At 50.2% G+C, this 18381-nt stretch overlaps 1 protein-coding gene across 12 annotated transcripts in view; it reads right to left on the minus strand.

The window, feature by feature from the left end:
* The window catches only part of ppp1r13ba (protein phosphatase 1, regulatory subunit 13Ba), a 65259-nt gene that overhangs the window by 40458 nt on the left and 6420 nt on the right, over positions 1-18381 (minus strand). For 7 of the 12 annotated variants that reach the window (XM_061231960.1, XM_061231941.1, XM_061231922.1 and 4 more), the window contains exon 3: positions 747-894. In XM_061231960.1, the coding sequence (XP_061087944.1) occupies positions 747-894 (148 nt within the window). Of the gene's footprint in view, positions 1-746; positions 895-9028; positions 9230-15034; positions 15053-15817; positions 15858-18381 lie in introns of those variants that run through there. The other 5 variants (XM_061231894.1, XM_061231884.1, XM_061231968.1 and 2 more) reach the window with 4 other exon arrangements.

Below are 18381 nucleotides of genomic sequence, written 5' to 3' on the forward strand. Positions count from 1 at the left end.
ATATGTGTGGCATTTAAGGGGGAACACGTAAACTAAGAGAGGGAGGGAAACTCTTTTACAGCCTGGTCTTCACCCTCTTATCTGAAAGCAGTAAGGCCAAAGTGTGTGTGCAGTGTTTTTTATGTGAAGGACAGTGCAGGTAAGCAGTGAGATAAGATAAGACAAATAAGTTAGACTTGTCTCTGTACCTGCAGTTTCTTACACAGTAAAACACTCAGCATTAGGCCACCAGGAATATATGCAGTACATATACAAGTCAGAGAAAATAGTATGCTGAAGAATACCTGACATATACTACTATAAATAGATTTCAAGAATTCTGAAGTAAAGTTAATATAATTATGCTTCAAGCATACCATACTGAGCATACCATTTTTTTACATGGGTGTACATTTCACTGAACATTTTACTGTACTGTGTAGGAGAATGACAAAAGCCATTGTGAAAATAAATTAACAAAATTTAAAAAAGAACTTAAGAAGCGGAGGGCCAAATGTAAAATGTCCGAACGTGAGCATGTGTGAACAGCAGGGGTCACCAGTAGCCACTGCAGCCTTCTCCATCTGCACGAGCGCTTGACGGAGCATCACTAGCGCTCTGAGTAAACAGTGACTGCAGACTGGAGGATAAAAGCTGCCGTGTGGATATCCCACACTGGGGCCAGGACTGCTTAGCGTTAGCATCAGCGTTAGCATCAGCGTTAGCATTAGCATTAGCATTAGCGTCAGCGCGGGCCGGGCCCTTACCGTTCCCCCGCCACACTTCGGCCAGGTGGCAGCCGCTCTCCCCGGGCTCCCTGCAGAACTCCACCACGTCCCGGCAGGAGGTTTCCGGGGTGATGGGCACCTCCGTCAGCAGCTTCTCGCTGTCGGACAGGAACACCGTCAAGATCATCTGAGGGGCGAGAGGAGGGGGGGGGGTGAGAAGGTGTGTGAAGAGGACCCCCTACCCCAGTGTTAAACCCAGCCCTGCTTCCACCACGCCCTTGCGCTGCAAAAAAAATCTTAACAAGTGTTTTTAGTCCTGTAATACTCACGAGTAGAAAATATTAGCTTGTTACGCAAAATATATATATATTTTTTTTTTTCGGAATATCTTATTCCTAAAAAAAGGGTTAAAGAAATAAGAATAAACAAAGTCTTAATACAAGTACAAAAATACTTGCTGAGACAGATAAGTGGAGGTATGTGCAGTCAGGGCATTCAGAAGATGGCTATTCTGAACATGCATAGTGCTGATTGCCTGGCGTATGATGGACACCGATGAGAACCAGCTGGTCTCCGGCGCTCCGATGCCAAAATCCCGAACCCTCCAGGGCCGCTCCGTTAGGATTCTACCAGCCTTTCAGCTGTGTGTGGAATGGCGTGTTTACACAGGTTACCCAGCTGCCATGTTTACTCGCAGTAATCTGCCCTGTTTTCTCATTATCCTCCTGAGACCAAAGGGCCCCTGCTCCTCTGCAGCCAGACCCGCCCACTCCCCCCGCCACCTGCTCTGATTGGCCAAAGGTGCGCTCACACACAGATAAGTGAGGCCCAGATGTAAGCCTGAGTGGCACTTTACTGCTCAGTGAAACTCGGGAGCGTAAATAGTGCTCGCAAAATTCAAATACGCAAGCTAACAAAACCTGTCCTGACAAATACGAGTGTTCCTTAGTGACAGCGCAGAAACTGTGTCACTTTCCCTGTGCCTGCAGTCATTCCTCCTCTTTAGTGTATGTATGTGTGCATGTGTGTGTGTGTGTGTGTGTGTGGGTGTGTGTGTGTGTGCCAGTAGGCTCTGGATGTGTGTTTGTGGGCATGTGTGTGTGTGAGAGAGTGGGGTGTGGGTGAGTGTTTGTGTGTGTGTGTGTGTGAGAGAGAAAGCGGTGTGTGGCTATGTGTGCTCGTATGAGAGTGGGTATGTTTGTCTGAGTGGGGTGAGAGAGAGTGGGGTGTGGCTATGTGCAGATATGTGTGTGTGTGTGTGTGTGTGTGTATGTGTGTGTGTGTGTGTGTGTGAGAGAGACTAGGGTGTGGCTAAGTGTGTGTGTGTGTGTGTGTGTGTGAGACTAGGGCGTGGCTATGCGTAGATGCGTGTGTGTGTGCATGTGTGTGTGTGAGACTAGGGTGTGGCTAAGTGTGGATGTGTGTGTGTGTGTGTGTGTGTGTGTGTGTATTCATGTGTGCGTGTATGTGTGTGTGTATTCATGTGTGTTCATGTGCGCTGATAAGACAGATGAATCTGCTGACGCTCAGGAAGCGCTCTCGTCCGCCAGATCTGTGACGAAGCGGAGCAGCGTGCAGCGACTTGTCACCGGAGCTTTTCTTCCGCACTTAGGTGCGTGTTCATTATCACAGGGTCTCTGCGCACTGTGACAGAGGGGAGATGAATGCCCTCCACACACAGCACGGTGGCGCTGCGCTGCTAACCACTAACTCACACTCACACTCTACCGCCGTGCCGAGCCGTGGCCACCGGTCTCACACACGCCCTCGCTCCGCTCCCACCAGTCTCTCGCCCTCCCTCGCTTTTCACGCATAGCTACACGCCACAACGGGGAGCTGGATGCAGCGCAGCCAGGGACAGAGCCACCGGGACCATGGCAACGTTCAGTTAAACTCATAATATCCCGGTCAGATGCACTGTGGAGCCCAGACGGAGTACAGTACAGAGACACATAGTATGCGCAAACTCACAGTGCAGTATGAGCACATTGATATTGTGTGCAAGCTACACACTGTACCAACTAGTGTTTTAGGAAACTAAGCGCTAGATTCACTTTAGTGGAAAATGGCAAGCATTGTTGGGTGGAAAGGGCTGCTGTTGTCATTACGCTATGTTAAGCCCACAGTATGTGCCAAACTTGCAGCATGCTCATTCAGAGTCAGTGTGCTCACACTCACAGTACACGTGCACTCAATGCATGTGCACGCTGCACGTTAACAGCGCGTGAAAGCTCACATCCTAACTGTAGCCAAACTCTACGTTATGAATCACAGCACACACTGCAGAATCTGAACGCATTCAAACAGCAGAGGTGGCACACATACCCTAAAACAAAGGGAGGGAATGTGACCTATCGGGTTTTTCCTGAATTAAAGGGCTTTGTGTGAGCCACATGTTTGATAGAGAGGAGCCGCAGCAGCTCCTAATCCCCAGCTCAGCAACAATATGATCTGCCCCAACTGTACTGGTGACCCACGGCAACACCACCAGCACACAGCCCGTGGGAACGAGCGCGGGAAAGCCACCTGTAAGCGTTTCTGCCCTCCCTAGTGCCCGTACACCCGTGTGCGGTCAGCCCTCCCCAAACACGACCGCCGTTACGCTCAAACCCAACAGCTGCGTTAGGTCACAGCGGTCAACCCCAAAAATCCACCCCCCAAAAAGCCAATAATCAGCAGCCCAGCCCTCTGCCTGACCGCTTCAAAGCCGAGGGGAGAAGCCAGGTTCGGTCACGCGTGTGCCACTTCATAAATGAACAATTTCTCCCATAAGCCACCTTGAAGAGTGAAGCGGATAAATCACGACGGACGACCCCGTCCGCGAAACGTCGGCCAGTAAGACGGACGCTCTTTCCTCCTGTCGGGCCTGGCTTTGTTTATGGGACCCCACCGCCCTGTCCGCTTATCGTCCGTTCACACGCGGGTTTACCCAGCTCCTCCAGTATTAATGCAGGGTCACGTGACCGGCCACGGCCCTCGGGCGGGCCGGGGCCAGAACATCTGCGCGGCTGCGGGCTCCGAGGCTCGGAAGCCCGGCCGGATGAAAGATTGATAAGAGCCGTCCTGTGAAATCACGTCACGCCGGTGGGAGACTGAAGCAGAGGGAGGTGGTCAGCGCACCAGGCTCTGTCTCCCGCAGATTAGCGCAGGGCTAAACTCCAAAACACAAAGCCAGAGAATAGTGCTGAGCTACGCTGGGAAAGCGCTCGATTGCTAACACGTCTCTGATAAAAGAGATTCATATCTCAATGAGACAACCTGTATAAATAAAGGATAAGAAAAACTGAGATGGAGGTTCCGGAGGGCCACAGAGAGCCTGCAGGCTTTTGTAATTTCCTTTCATCTTGCAGCCAGGTTAGGCCCTGGAAACAGGTTTGTGGAATTATTAGCCAAAAATGAAGAGCTTAAGTGGTGAAACGCACCAGAGACTGGCACGCACTGCAGTTCACCAGGATGAGTTTGACATCTCTGCTTCAGTCGCATGAATCTGACTTAGCCTAAGTGTCTTTCAATGAGCTGTAAAGTGTTATTTATTTCTCTCAAGCAAGACATATTATCTTAATATTATAAGAAAAGTAACTTAAGAAAAGTTACTTCTTGCTTGACAAGTGAGATTTTCTTACCCCATTGGCGAATCGTGAAACGGGTCAAACTGTCTGACCTTGCTGGCAATGTTTTTGTCTTACTCAGCAAAAAAAAGTAAGAGAAAGAAGATTTTGAAAACTTGATAAGATTGACCTGTTTGTTACTGCAGCGCGCTGAGGCCTGCGTTAGAGCCCGGTATGGACTCGGCTCAGCTGCCCGTCTCAGCGGGGTTGCTGGCCCATGACCTCACCCCTGCGTCCGCACACAGACGGGCTTTTGTGGTCCTGCCAGTGAGCGCCTGACCTCCCGGAGGGGAGGGCGTCAGGAGGAGCGCCCCGCGTTAGCGCTGCGTCGTCTAGGCCCCCCCCCAACGCACCTCCGCCAGGGGGAGGAGGCCACCTGCGACTGGAGGGGGGTGTGCAGAGTCCCATTAGAGCTGCTCCGACAGCGATCACCGCAGAAAGGCCATGCCAGCACCCCACTGCCGACCCCAAACTGCCATTAAACATGAATAAAGACAGCATGAAAAATAGCAACCTGCACTTAAAACACACAGCCTCGCAGACCCATTTGTCTGCGGTCAATGCAGCAGGGATGGAGCTATTCAGGGTAACACATGCACTGTGAGTTCTGCCTCGTGTACTTCTCTAGCCAAGATCCTGTGAGTTCTGTCTCGTGTACTTCTCTAGCCAAGATCCTGTGAGTTCTGTCTCATGTACTTCTCTAGCCAAGGTCCTGTGAGTTCTGTCTCATGTACTTCTCTAGCCAAGATCATATGAGTTGTGCCTCGTGTACTTCTCTAGCCAAGATCCTGTGAGTTCTGCCTCGTGTACTTCTCTAGCCAAGATCCTGCGAGTTCTGCCTCGTGTACTTCTCTAGCCAAGATCCTGTGAGTTCTGTCTCATGTACTTCTCTAGCCAAGGTCCTGTGAGTTCTGCCTCGTGTACTTCTCTAGCCAAGATCCTGTGAGTTCTGTCTCATGTACTTCTCTAGCCAAGGTCCTGTAAGTGCACAACCTCCCCACCAGGAATATAACATTTCTGACTTTCCTGCTTCGACTAGACATAAAAGACAAAGCAGATAAACACTGCAAGACACCCCCCCCCAAACACACATGCTTCCAAAAACGAGGCTGGTATTACGGCACGTAACTAGACTAATCCATTTCAGGGGAACATGAACTTGTGTCTGTGTGCACAGACAGTGCTCATCAGAATCCATCTGAAGGAAGGCTACTGGCGTCCCTAGAAAAGGAGGATAATCTGAGAAAAGCCCCTTTTTGGCGTAGCCACCTCTCAACCGTTGCAGCAGATTGGCTACCCTTGGATAACCACGCAGGGCATGGGATCTGTGAATGGGAAAACTGATATTCCAAACATTTCCTGGCACCAGAACGGCCCCAGGACCATTAACCCTTTGAAGGGCAGTTTAAAAATAAAATAATAATAATAATAATTCAACATTCTAAATGTGTTCTAAAACCCCATTGCTTTCAATGACCAGTAGTGATAATCACATCAGCATTAGAATGTTCAGTTAATCACATATTAGTGATCTCACAAACTAATGAGTTAAGACAGCAGCTCTACAGGACACTGGCTGGACACCCAGAGCTCAGTGGAGATATGGGCTCTGGCTTCCTGTCCCTGCTTCCTGTCACAGCCAATCCACCCATTTATTTACTCACGGAGGCTCTGACTACCAGATACGAGGAGAAGGACGCGTACATGTCCGCGATAAGACCCGGCCGAAGTGCCCAACAAGATATCCCTCAAGTACATCAGGTAACAGCACAGACGGCTGGCGCTGGGGGGGAATGAGCAGACTCCAGTCTGGCGAGAGCGTTTTTGGCCCTGAGTGTTGACCTCCGTGGGTCTGCATTCACACATCTTTGAGCCTTTTGATTCTTTCAATACAAGTTGAAGTGAAAGGGCTCATTCACTCAAACAGCCAGCGGGTGATCTAGAACACAGTATCCTGCACTGCCGAACATTGGGCGCCCCCTTCCATGTCGCCTGGTCATATGATTTTAAATGTGAGTATGTATGGTCATACAGTGCAGTCCATAAGTATTTGGACAGGGAAACATTTTCTGTTGGGGGGATTATGTATAAGAACGGCTACACTACGCTGTTCACACAATATTGACCCCTCTAATTAAAGCTAAAGGTCCGCACTTTAACTTCAGTAGTTATTGTTTCATTTCAAATTCAATGTGCTGGAGCACAGAGCCGCTGTCCGTACGGGTTGCACTGTACATGTTTTCACACATCTCCTAACACAAATAAAAGATATGGTAAGGTTGTTTCATAATTTGGTGCATGCATTATATGCCATTATGTCAGGGGAAGCACAACAAAAGCGCTCTTTAAACATTCTGCTTAACTCCTGCAGGTAGTGAGCACTGAGCTATCAAACTCAGAGCAGACTCAGTGTAGCTCCTGCAGGTAGTCAACAGTAATCAAACTCAGAGCAGCTCCTGCAGGTAGTGAACAGTAATCAAACTCAGTGCAGCTCCTGCAGGTAGTCAACAGTAATCAAACTCAGAGCAGACTCAGTGTAGCTCCTGCAGGTAGTCAACAGTAATCAAACTCAGAGCAGCTCCTGCAGGTAGTCAACAGTAATCAAACTCAGAGCAGACTCAGTGCAGCTCCTGCAGGCAGTCAACAGTAATCAAACTCAGAGCAGCTCCTGCAGGTAGTGCTCGCATCGATCACAAAGCTCCAGCCAGAGACAGCAGTTCACCTGGGATTCCTCCCCTCAGATCGAAGCGGACAGGAACAAACAGCCGTGTCAAACACAGGTCACTGCACAGGTCACTGGCGTAGAAATCGCTGTGGTTTGTTCAGGGATATCCCATGGGGCGATACGCACACCGCTCCAGCCCGATACGATGGTGCCTTTGAGATATCGAGTGGTATTCTGAGATATTTCCTGCCCTACTACACTATCCTGCCACAGCAGACCTCATATATGACCTCTCATAGAAATTAAATTATCTTTGACCACGGGCCAATGGCAACAAACATGAGTGGAGAAAGAAACATGCTCAACTCTGCCGATTCACTGATAACTGGGTCCTGAATCTCAAAAATTATATTAAGAAAAAACACGGACAGGACTCTACAGAAAAACAAAAAATATGATTTAATATGCATGTCTGAAGCACGCAAGGCACAGACTGAAGGCAGCGATGACCGAAATGTGCTTTGTGTACTTCAGGCATCCATGTATGAAATCATCATTTTGTTTTCTCCAGAGAGTGCTGCCCCGTGTTTTTTTCTTCAGCAAACATGAGTGCCCATTAACAGTGACCTGGTTGTCAGAACATTCTAGAAGAAACCCTGAGACATGCACCCGGCGCAACTCCTCCAATCCCAGCTCCGGCCCCACAGTAACCACGGGATACCGCGAGTCCAATAAGAGCACAGATTCACAGGGCCCAAGAGTAAACAGGACCGCTGGCATCCAAGCGCCAGTGGTCAAACGTCAAGCGGGAAAGGGGATACGGCGATATCGCGAGGATAAACGCAGCGATATCAAGAGCGTAAACACGGCACAGACCCAGCGTAAACACACACAGAGGGGGGCTCCAGTATCCAGCCAATTAGCGCTGAGCTCTCGGATAACATTCCGGGGACTTTAAAAGCTCTTATCAAATAACGCACTTTAGATGACTGAGCTGAGGGGCGTGCGGGAGGTCAGGGATCTGGAGGAGAACAGGAACAGGTCTGAGATCAACTACACTCACATTGCCAAAGCATTCTGTTAATGAGAAACAATGCTTAAAAATGTTATATAACTGCAAACACACCAACCTTTCACACGCCAAGAGCAGAATTTTCCACTGCATAGTAAAATATTGTTTTTCAACATTGACACTTCCTCTGGTCTTTTCTTTTTTCTTTTCTTTTGGAAATCTCAATTTTATATTTTAGACGGGTGACCTTCGGAGTGATATAGATGCAGCAGAATTAATCTCCCTCTGGTGAAAAGGACCGGAACATTGGGGATGAAATCAGATTATGAGCGTGAACAAAAGAGCGAATGGAACAAACACAGCGTGCTTCCTAATCCTGCTCTTACAGAATCCTCCCTCAATGAGAACAGCCCCAGTAACACCATATCACACGAATTCCAGCGCTGCACAATGGAATCCCTGAAACGCAATCTAGTAAAGCCCTATATTAGATTCGATTCTGATTAAATAAATACTTTGCGATCCTGCCTGGGATTGTTAAATGTAATCTGGAGAGGAATACAAGGAAAAAGTAATGTAGCCATAACAATTAACAGAATCACTGTAAGAAGAGCCATCAGTCAACAGGTTCTCAACAGACTGAGCCCTGACCGCCCAGATCGGCCAATTGTAACCACCCCACTTCAACAGGGCAGCGGTTTTGGCACGGGGCTGAGTGACCCAAAAGTGACTGCATGCGTAACGGAAACCTGTTGCAGGTGAAGACTACAAGACACAGCTACTGCAGAAAGACTAGCACAGCTAACCACACACAAACATACTTCACTTATGAAGACACAGGCAAATACGGTAGATACATGCACACTCACTCAACCATAAACACAAACACAGAAACACACAAATGCATTTGGCCTCTCTCCATCACACACACACACACACACACACTCCTACCTCTCCGGGTAACACACACACAGGGACAGGCCCGCCTCAGTCTCACAGCACCAGAGCGAGGCAGCAGCAGAGGGGAGCCCTTCACCTTAGCGGCCCTGCGGAGAGTCCGTCCCTTCCCCTTCCTCTCCAGCCTCCACGGCGTCTCCTTGGAGAGGCTCACCAGGTTGTTGAAGACCATGGCAAAGAACTTCTTCATCAAGCTGCGATCGGCGCACCCGACACGCACACATAAACGCGCGCGCACACACACACACACACACACACGGGCGGGCGAGAGGGGCCAGAGAGAGGCACGGAGCAGGGAGACCTGTGGCAGTGTCTCAGAGGAGTGAGACTCTGAAAGAGCAGAGGAGCCAGGACAGAGAGTGAGAGAGAGATGGGGGGAGAGGGAGGGAGAGAGAGGGAGAGGGATAGCGAGAGAGAGGGATAGAGAGAGATAGAGAGAGGGGGGGGCAATGCTCTTCGGTGTGCGCAGGGGGTGCGTCACCGGGCCCCTGCAGGATGAGATTCCCCAGGCACTCTGGTGACGGGGCCGCAGATAAGACGCGCCTAATGAGAGAACACAGGCCGCGCTGTGACAGGGGGCTGATAGGAGGACCACCTCTCCCTCTCTCCTCCTCCTCTACTCTCTTTTCTTTGTCTCTAACAGCACCTCCTTCCCTCTCCTCCTCTCTGGTCGCTTGACGCGGCTCTGCGTCCCGGCCGGCTCCCCAACACGCAAGGCTTCCTCTCAGTCTGATGCTAAGCGCTAACGCTCTCCCCCACACACCCCAGAGGCTAGGCGCTAACGCAGCGCGCCTCATATCCCTGATGCTAAATGCTAACGCTCTCACACTCACTCCCCAGACGCTAAGCACTAACGCACTACCCCGAACGCCACAGAGCCTAGGCGCTAACGCAGTGCCCCTCACATCCACATGACGGAAAGTATGCACCACACAGTATGATGCACTCAAACTTAAGAGTAAACCTGGGCAGGGCAGGACTATGTCCCACTCCATAACTCTTTCTGATGACCCATTTCAACAGGTATAGCGTACACAACACAACGTGTTCCTCTTGTTGTATCTTAACAGGATCACTTAAATAGTGATAGCCTACAAAGACAACCTTCAGTTTCACATAATCTCATGGCAGTAAGGGATCGGTGATGAAGGAAGATATCTCAGATGTAAGGAATACTAGCAGAATACTAAACCATGCAGCACCTCAGGACTTCTGTACTTGACTTAATACCGCACTGAATTTACAACTACTACCTTAAGGGAAGGAATTCATGCCCACAATAGTGCCAAAATAATGTAAACTCCAGGTAACTTTTGATTAAGTGTAAAAAGATGAGACACCAGCCAAAGAATGCGGTGGCTAACAAAAGCTTGTTTGCTCTTTGTAAGCTAACACGAATGACAAAGCCCTGGTGGTTTTCGATTAACAAATAATTAATGACTGAACAAACTGATCCTAACCCTCAGAACAGGTCTCTCATTGCACAGACGCATGACACACTGCCAGATTTAAGGTAAACCGACCACCCCGCTGAGATAAAAACAGTTAGAGCTCCAAATTTGAAACTACGGCCTGAGAAATCTACTTGGTTGGTTTTGGGTGTGTATGTGCGTCTTTGTGAGTGTGTGTGTGTGTGTGTGTTCAGTGTGTGTGTATGTGTGTGTGTGTGTGTGTGTGTTCATTTGTATATGGTCTGCCGCCAAGTCTGCACTGCCTGTCCTTAAACAGAACTTCCCGAACAGGAAGTTAAATCAGCGCTTGCGTTATCAGTGACCGCAGCATGCCTGGGAAACGAACGGCCCCGCTCAGCAGCAGAGATTGCGATGCACTGCACGTGCCTGGCCAGCCCCAGTAACACCCTGGAGGAAACATTTAAAAACAGGGATCATTTAAAAGTTAAACCTGCGTGAGTGACGGGTGCCTGCCTGAAGCTGACTCTATTGGACCGCGCCTATAACCGAATTCAGATTCAAATGCAAATTCCTCCCCCAAATATTTCCTTGGATAAACCCCTCCCACTGGGTAACCATAGGAATCCACTACAAACACGTTTCTCATGAATGTTGAATGTCGCCATTTCTAATGGTGCTTAATGACTGAGGCAAACCCACATTCCGCTGCGCCTTGCCTACGGAAAAGTTACAGCCAATATTTTCTCAATAATGTAGATGGGCTTCAATTATGGATGCCCAACTCGGAGGTTTTCAGCTGAAACCGTTCTCCTTGGAGCGTGACGGCCCACTGAAGTGGGCTGAGAGTGAGTGCTCGTCAGCGGAAAACTTCAAGAGACAAACCCAGTCGATTTTAAGTAGTTTTTTCATGGTTTTCTGTAGTGCAATCCCATGTCCAGGTTCATTCTATGCTTATGAAAACCTCCAACCGCACTTGAAAATTCTACTCCCAGGATAGTATAGCACAGAAGAGGAAAGTTTGGTTAAGAGAATAGCAGCAGCAGAGAGACACAGCCGATCTCTAAAGAGCAGCAGCATATCATTCAGGTTTCACCAGTAAAACCCCTGTCAGCTTTATGGTCCTTGGAGCTAACGCAAGGTGATGAGAGTCAACTGAGCTGCCACACAAGAGAAACTGCCCCTTGCTGTACGGGACCCACGGCTGATTTAAAATCTGGTGGGAGGGGGGCACGGGAGGGGGACTGCAAGGGTGAGAATCCCATCCGCCCCTCCCCAACCCCCCAAACTGCCCCCCTCGATGTGCTTTGAGCTCCCCGGCCAAAACACCCAGAGCTCCTGTAACTTCCAGCAGAGCCTCAGGCACTCCCCCCACACCTCAGTCATAAATCTGGGGCCGCAGCAGGGTTTCTGTGGAGCGTTGGTGTTGATAATGCCTGGAAACATCACTTATTAACGGAGAGGACAGAGCCCGGTTAGTCATCACACAGAGCTGTCTCTGTGAGAACCTGCCGAATGAAGGTCGTGACCTCTGGGACGGGGCCGCGTTCGACCGCGAAGGGACCGCGTTGACCGCGTGGAGCGTCAAGGTTCGCAAACAAAACGCAGACCGTGCCCCGCACTTCACCCAAACCCCTGACCTCAGCCCCCAACCGTCGCTGCGCAAAAATAGCCGCAGCCGCGATAAAGAACCCAAAGCCAGATAGCATTGTAACTTGTGCGTTGTGCCAGACACGGGCTCCCACAATGCAACGGGGGACGGGGTAAGCGGAGCGCTGATTTACTGCCTTTTCTCTCCTGTACGGAACGGTCAATAAGGTGTCTATGGCAACTGCTGCATCCGCAGAAACATGTGTCTCGGCCCCCGGGCAGAAGCCCCAGTCCCGGGCCGGGAATGCGCGGGCGAGAGTGGTAAACAGTGCACTCCATCTTGGGCGCATTGCTGCAGTCGGACAGCCTCAAACGGCCAGGGAGATTTACGCAGGGGGAGAGACGGGCCGTAGGTCTGCACCTGGAATAACAAAGACGGATCTGGCTCCTGAAGTCCAATCAGCGGAGGATTTACGCCGGGAGGAAAATCTGTTACCGCCTGGAGGAGGGCGTTTTGAGCCCGGTAATGGACACCGCAGTCCTCCTCCTCCTCCTGCTATAAAGCATTGGCATGTCATCCCTGACTCAGAGCTCTTATGATGGAAACCATTCATATTTGAACAGTCTGATTCCAAGACGACAGCCCAGCGGGAGGAAGATACATTACGGACAGATGAGTGATGTATAATGAAAAAACCCCCGACTGAAGCTGCAGGAGTAATCAAACAGGATTACTTCAAGCTGGTGCCTCTTTGAGGTGTACTGTAGAAACTCGGAGAGAGGCTGTGTGTGCAGGTGCCTGGCCAGGTGGGTAAATGGACTCCCCCACCCCCACCCCCACCCCCGAGCTCTGGCAGACGCTGACAGACACATCCCCTCCCTCCACGGACACGTGGCAGGACAAATCAAAGCCCGCTCCGGCACCCGACAGTGTGGAACCTGGAAAAATCCCGTCCTTTGACGAATTAGGATTCAGGAAGCGTTAATGCCCCCCCACCATCTTCAGCTCACCGCACATCTCCGATATGAGAGATGAGCGGTGAATAGTGGCCCGCACAGGATGGCTGGGAGCCACTGATGAGGACATGATCGGCCTTCTGCCTCACAACTCTCTCAGGGAAAACCGTTGAGACGAGTGAATTTCCACTGACACGAGCTTCTCTCCTCCCGGCAAGCTGCAGGAAATGGTGTGCTGCTGAACTGGGAAGAGGCAACATCCACAGAATAAGGCCAGGCCATGTCTGCATGGGATGCCAAGGACAACCTCCAGAGCAGTGGTGGTCCTCCTGGTCCTGGAGAGCCGCAGGGTGTGCTGGCTATTTGTTGTTACTCAGTACATAACTGATCAATTTAAGTAGTTAATCACACAGTTAACTCACCTCGCCTGGTTTCTTGGGTCTGAATTGGTTGCAAAAACTAAGAATAGCACACCCTGTGGCTCTCCAGAACCAGCAGTGAGGACCACTGATCGAGATCCATTAGAACCCACAGGGTCTGCTGGTTTTCATCTTCTCCTGAAAATCAGTAAACAATTGAGGCATAAAGAACCAGGAGAGGAGGACTAATTGAGTTTCAGCAGCTTCGATTAGATTAAGTGCTGAAAAACAACATAAACCAGCAGCCCCTGTGGCTCTGTAGGACCAGGGCCGGGGACCCATGACTCACAGTTCACACACCAGCACAGTGAGCCCAACCTCTGTGGTTCATCCAGCAAAAGTGTATTTAGCAAATTTGGGGCAGTGTAACTGCATGCATTTTTCTGATACGGCTTCATTTTTTAACAAAATAACATAGAAAACTTTCTAAATCTGAGCTGACATAAATACCTAACTCCAGCTAATCACCCCTTGATTGGCTGTCAGACACACGGGTACTAAGCACCATCAACAACATAAAATACAATGCGTTTTCATTGTTTAACGCACATTATTGGTGAATGTAGGCTAGTTTATGGGCCTGTCCCCATCAGTGCAGTGTTCTGGTGTTCTCCTGAGGCCTGGCCCTGGCTCCCCTGGCCGGATGAACGGGGGTAATATTGCATCACACGGATCCCTTTCAGCGATCACGGGTCCATGGCTTCACTCAGAACCCGACAGGCCCAACGGCCCGCCGATGTCATTTTCGCACGCCTTTAACGTCCATTCCTCTTCTCAGGGTCAGCGTTTAGAGCGCCGCGGAGTGAAAGCTCTGCGCTCGATCAGAGCGGACAGCACAGAAACGCTCTCCCATACGTCACAGGGTGAGCCTGCAGTCAGGCAGATAGCATCAGCATTGACCCCTGGGAACGGCTACATCTTCCCCTCGATAGCCGCAAGAACCACAGATATCTGCTCCCCGTTGGACTGCCTTCTTGAGGTTCGCCCTTTTCACTGTCATTAAAATGTAATGATTTTAAATCAGTACTCATTGTTGTCCATAAAAAAAGAAAACAGCATATAAACAGACTCTTCTTCAGTGGTTTTTGGCAGACTTTGTGGAGAACTAGCAGCAATAAAGTGCACTGGCTTGAATAATGGCCGACTCCACCCCATTACATAATTGTCTCCGAAATGACAAGTGATCCCACTCTCTGCCTCGTAAGCTCATATAAAAGAAACTTTTACATTTCTTTGGAGCGCATTAGCAATCTTGTTGTGATTTGTTGCAGTGCCTTAAATGGATCCCACCCTTTATAAAGCATGCCAGATATAACTGTATGGGATTCAGCTATGGGATTTACTGTACTTAGTAGAGTGCAGAACATCTTGGTCTAATAGAGAAGTCTGAAACGCGAATTAGTTAAAAGAAATACAGAACTGTGAAAATACTACAGAACAACAAAGACCAAAGGCCGGCCACTAAGCAGCAAATGAAAACCGCAGTCACGCCTAGATTATCTCTGCAATACGTGGATTAAAAGCTATGTATTAAAGATACACGGATAGACCGAAATGGCTTACGGTAATCGCTTAATTTCACAGTCCATAAGAAAGTCATCTTGGCTAATTTTGCAGCGAAGGATTTCTAGGTGTCAGTCATAGAAACGCAGATGCCGATCTGTGTCGGCGGTTAATGGCGAGGCACACGGCACAGGCTCTTCAGCTCACCGTTTCCCCATCACCGCCAGCGCCGATTACAGCCGGGGAACGAAACTGCGTCACAGAGCCCATTTCACAACGCTGAATGAAATGATCTCGGCGCACACAGCAGAGGTTATTCCTGTGACCTCGCCTGGCTCTCCGTGTCCCAGGCAGGGTGGCGGTTTGCCGTCACAGTTCACACAAAAGCACCACAATCCCAGCGCAGCGCTCTGACAATCGAGGGAAGTCAACCGCACAACAGCATAGAAACATCCACCATTCAAGCCTGCTTTCTCAGGGCATTTTTTGCATTTTTGCACACGGCTGTATTGAAATTTTTGTCAAGGTGACGGGACTGTGCCGGATGCAATTACAGGGTAAAAAATGCAGGGAAAACACACCTTTTTATCACTCGGTACATCTGCAGAAAAATGTGAACAATTTTAAAAAGCACAAAAATGAACTGCACTTTCATTTGTGATATGTGGCGCAGTACAGTGGAAAGTTTTATTCACACACAAAAAAAAAAAACATTAGTAAACATACCCACCCCCAACCAGAAAAGTTTAAATACTCTCAGAAAATGATAAATTCCACGAGTATAATGCGGAGTCCATTTCATATTACCGAGATAAAAACAGCAGAAATGCCCCAAATTCCAGGATGCTTTCCATTCCGAACACAAACACTTCCCTGACTTGACCCGGCATATCAAATGCACGGCACAATACCATCTGTGTCTGAGCTCTGAGTGAGAACTCTGTAACTCGCAGAAACACGAAGCTGCCCGCTCTGCGGTCACGGTCCTACCTCGCGGTTCTCCGGAGACGGGCGGCGCGGTGCGGGGTCCGGTCAGGGCCGTGCTCTGTGCGTTGGGGCGGAGGTGCGCTCTGGGCTCCCAGCCGCTGTGCTCAGCGGGCGTCTGCGTTCTGTGGCCGGGGCGGACGCTGACGGCCGGGGGTGACGGGCTACCGCCGCGGGCGTAAATCAAAGCGCCGCGCCACCTTCGGCCCGCCAAACGATTTATCGGGAAGGCTAAATTTACCCCCGGGCTAATATCTGGGATGAGGGAGTAAACACATTACTTATCCCTCAGCCCTCCGGCACTTTGTCGATTCTGCGCTAACGGATTCCTGGGCTTCTCTGGCAGACGGGGCTCTGACTGACACACCCTGAACTGAGCGGAGGCCTGAGCATGCAGTCGGCCCTGCCTTCCCTCCCCTCTCGGGCAGGACCCCGGCCTCCTCCGTCACACATTAACCCGGAGTAACACTGGAGCGCCTCAGCTGCGGGGGAATGAGGAAGGAGCGTGAACACGCGCGGATGTTTCACAACACCCCACCGCACGCCCTCTCTTCGAGGAAACCTCGCCCCACACCGCTATCTCGCCACCGCCGTGTCTCTCGTCATCGCCTTACGGCTGCGCTCGGCTTCATTTCTCCCCCGAGGTGCCGTGAATCGTCGGCTGCTTGAGCGGGTTTGCTCGTGAGCCCTGAATGCTCAACGCGCATTGAGCTGGACGCCTCTCCAGACAGGGCTATCTTGTGAATGAGTGTCAGGACAGGAAGATCCTTCGAGTGCACTGAAGACATTGGACAGCGAGCCCCTGCTCCAGCCCAGAGAGCAGAGAGAGAGATCAGGGCCCTTAATGCTCTGCACCTTCCCCTCCCATCAGGCCCACAAACCTGCCCCTGGGTGAGCTGTGTGCCACAAAGACCTGGGCAACACTGGGCACAGTGAGCCCGAACAGCTACAAGCAGGTCACAATGCTCCAAATACAGTTATCTCACAATAAATCACAACTTATTTCAGTGTGCTTTATTCCAAACGTATTGGTTCTCAGGGTGCTTTTCTGACTCAGTGCTGAATGTGTAATTCTGACTTGACCTTCTGAGGTAAGTGAGAGGAACAGAGATAAACAAACTCCCCTGTAACTCAGAACACATGCACAATGCCTGAGGCTCTCACAAAACCCACCTGACACAACAAGGCTCTGGCTGTCCCTATTTTACAGGCAGCGCTAATATTTATTCTCCATCCAAGGCTGCTCGCAAGAGCGAGATCCACCCACGCCTGCTGGCTCCGGCACCCCGCGCCCCTCCCTCCTCCAGCTGAGCTGTGACTGAGGAGTGAGAGACACGGTGGGCAGAAACCGGGTGGAGACGGCCGCCATTATGGCTCAGCGGAGGGCGGGGGAGGGGTGAAGAATGACAGGTATGAGTCACAGTGGGTTCGTTTTCTTTTACAGTACACTGGCCGGCAACACACTCGCCTCACCCCTACACCAAACTTCTCCTGACCCCGCCGCAGGGTGAAAAGTTCAACTCCATTTCGATGTTTAGACTACTACCAGCTCTCTGGTCGTTTGGGGGGCTGATTCCTTCTCTAAGAATTGATGGTGGCAGCGCATGAAAAGTGACTTCTAGAGGAGAGAGCGGCAACTCTGCTTCATGTGTCTCCAGTTTATAAGTGGCCGCTGCCCAAACTACCCCCCTGAAGCGAGCCCTCTGTACTGGGGAAGCTGGGTTTCTCCCAGTGTGAGCCGGTTTTCTGAGGAGCCGCCGGAGAAACAAACAGAGCCGGCGGAGCTGTGTAAACAACCTGCGGAGAAGGGGGCCGGGAGTTAAAGCACAAGTCTTTGTGAGCGAGGGCCTCTCGGTGGGGAGACCCCCGCCTCCGCGCCCGGCGCTCCAGCTGACCCGGGGCGTGTAATTACTGAGGAATTCAGGAGACCGCTCCCCGTCTTCAGCAGGAGCGGCCCCCGCTCCCGACGCGGGTCCCCCAACTTAATCCCTCCAGTCACTCCCCACTACAGCAACGCGAAACACACAGCACTGCGAGCACAGGTGCACGCTAGGACAGGGCTCCTCCACCGCCGGATCAGGATACAGCACAGCTAATGAGAACAGCATGTTTTTTAAAAAAAAGTAAAGACCATGAGACACACCCCATCAGTTGTGCTGGTTTACACTGGTTAAAAAAAATACAAAGAGCTGTACAAGGGACAAAGGGCTACATTTAAGATAGCCATTAAAGAGGATGATGAATTTAAGCAGGATATAATTCTAAGACATGGTCTAAACCAACAACCAAAATTATTTTTGATAAATCCCTTCCAAAAAATGCACCGTATAATGCAATGCTCAAAAACATAACTTAAGAGTATGTAACACATACCGCCCATTCCATAGCATACATACTGCGAAAGCCATGCTAATTCAACTAAAATGTTCCTATTTGGACTGGATGTTAGGCAGTTACTCTAAGTCATTTTGAATCGCAACCTGTTGCATTGCTAATTATAGCGGTTGAAAAATAGGACAACGTGCTAAAGCCATTCAGCAGAAGTTAAAGAACCGTGAGGAAATCCTTGT

Source organism: Conger conger, chromosome 1 (genome assembly GCF_963514075.1).
Source record: "Conger conger chromosome 1, fConCon1.1, whole genome shotgun sequence".
NCBI classification, from domain to species: Eukaryota; Metazoa; Chordata; class Actinopteri; order Anguilliformes; family Congridae; genus Conger; species Conger conger.